At 48.2% G+C, this 1,911-nt stretch overlaps 1 protein-coding gene across 1 annotated transcript in view; it reads right to left on the bottom strand.

Moving 5' to 3' along the window:
• LOC135197848 (uncharacterized) overlaps nucleotides 1-1,308 on the bottom strand; it is a 7,608-nt gene extending 6,300 nt beyond the window's left edge. Inside the window, exon 1 of the mRNA XM_064225033.1 lies at nucleotides 1,003-1,308. Coding sequence (XP_064081103.1) covers nucleotides 1,003-1,308 — 306 coding nt within the window. The remainder of the gene's footprint in view (nucleotides 1-1,002) is intronic.
• Nucleotides 1,309-1,911: the final 603 nt, after the last annotated feature.

The following is a 1,911-nucleotide window of genomic DNA, read 5'->3' as shown; positions in this document are numbered from 1 at the left end:
GCTAGAAAACGTAATAGAGAGAGAGAGAGAGAGAGAGAGAGAGAGAGAGAGAGAGAGAGAGAGAGAGCCTTAATTATACCCAACGCGATCAAGGACCATCTGGGTCCTCAGAATTATTCTAATTTACAGTCGTGTCCTCTACCTCGGATTTACTTCCGCGCTTCTCGATATTCATATCAGCGGGACAAGAAACAAAGGCAAAGAATAAAAGGACGACCTAACAGATAAGGATGGATCTTTGTGACAGCACAAGGAAGACTTGTTTTTTGCTTAACCAGCCACCCTGAAGATATGGCACGTTCAAGAGACACGAGACCTCGTGCAGAAACCTTGGCGGAAACTGTGCGCGGAAGATCTCTCGTATTTCTCTCCGATCAGGTTCTTGGCATGTGTTTGACATATTATATCACATTCATGTCCTGATAACAATTTCGAAACTTAATCCTGTAGAGAGAGAGAGAGAGAGAGAGAGAGAGAGAGAGAGAGAGAGAGAGAGAGAGAGAATTATATTTCGAACACCCGACAGGACTTTTCAAATGGCGGCAGAACTCAAAATACTGATCATTTACTAGCACGGGAGAAAGGAAAGAGAAAATCATAAACATTGCACCAACGATGTTTTTCAAATAAATCTAAAAATACTCTCCCATCCTTCTTCAACACCTGAAGGAAAAAGGAACAAAATAGATACTTTCGCTGCTGAAGGGAAGAAGTAGTAGTACTCTGAAGACCTGCATTGCAAGAATGACTAACCAAGCCTCTAAACTCCCTTTAAAGATACAACTTCAGGCATTCCTCCGAGACGAACGGCAGCCTGGACACAGCCTTAACCTACAGCTCAGCTGAAAAATAGATAATAAAAGATACCTTACAGAAGTTTAAAAAATAAATAAAAACAGAGGTAAAGTAACATTAAACAAATGAAGATCAGGAAGGCAACGCACGGAGGGACAGAGCCAGAACAGGCTGACCCGTTCGTCTCTCCTCACTTCCCCCACCCACCCTCAGTGACCGACCAACCCCCTCACCCTCTATGTGGGAGGAAAGGTAGAGACAAGAGGGAGGGGGAGGAGGAGGTGGAGGTGGAGGAGGAGGTGTACATGGGTCACAACAGGTAGCAGTGGCGAGTGAGTGGGTGTTGTAGGTAATGGGGGTGGGATGTGGGTAACCGACGGGAAGGGGTGGAGGATGAGGCTGCCCATAAGTCGGTGGAGGGGTGTGAAGGGGTAAGGGAGGCGGAGGGACTATGGGTGGGGTGGGGGGCGGAGGGGAAGGAGTAGTAGTAGGAGGAGGAAGCCGACCTGGCATGTTAATAAGAAGCTGCGTTTTTTTTTTTTCTTTTTTATTTTTCCAAATCCCATCGCCCACCATCCAGATAACTTCGGTCCGGCTCGAGGGCTAACGCGATCAAAATGGGTAAATAATAATGATGTGTTATAGCCCCTCCATATGAATTACGATAACGTAGGGGCGGAGTCCCCAGTTCCCCTGGTCTTCCCCAATCCTCCTCCTCCTCCTCCTCCTCCTCCTCCTCTTCTCCTCCCACTAGAGAGGTCCGAACTCATTTTCAATCGCGGATGCTGAGCGATAGCAGCTGAGATGTATCGTCGCTAATAAGCAGTTATATCGGCAGCACAGGGGCCCCGACAGAAAGCGGCCCAGGAGGGGTTGGTATGGGTTACCCTTCCACCGGGGGTGGAAGGTCGTCCCAGCAGGTGATTCGGTAGTAGCAACAGTTGTAATAATCCCGAGAGAGAGAGAGAGAGAAGAGAGAGGTGGCGGTGGGTGGGGGAGGAGGGTTAGTGTCTTCAGGTTTATATCACAGCAGGTCCTTAACGTTTCATCAATACTCCTCTGGAGAAAACGAAGGATGCAGAATCATGTTCCAGCCCCACCGGAGTCCCTCGGTTT

This window comes from Macrobrachium nipponense, chromosome 23, assembly GCF_015104395.2.
Source record: "Macrobrachium nipponense isolate FS-2020 chromosome 23, ASM1510439v2, whole genome shotgun sequence".
NCBI classification, from domain to species: domain Eukaryota; kingdom Metazoa; phylum Arthropoda; class Malacostraca; order Decapoda; family Palaemonidae; genus Macrobrachium; species Macrobrachium nipponense.
The sequence above is the reverse complement of the archived record's forward strand: the minus strand, read 5'-3'. Positions and strand labels throughout refer to the sequence as shown.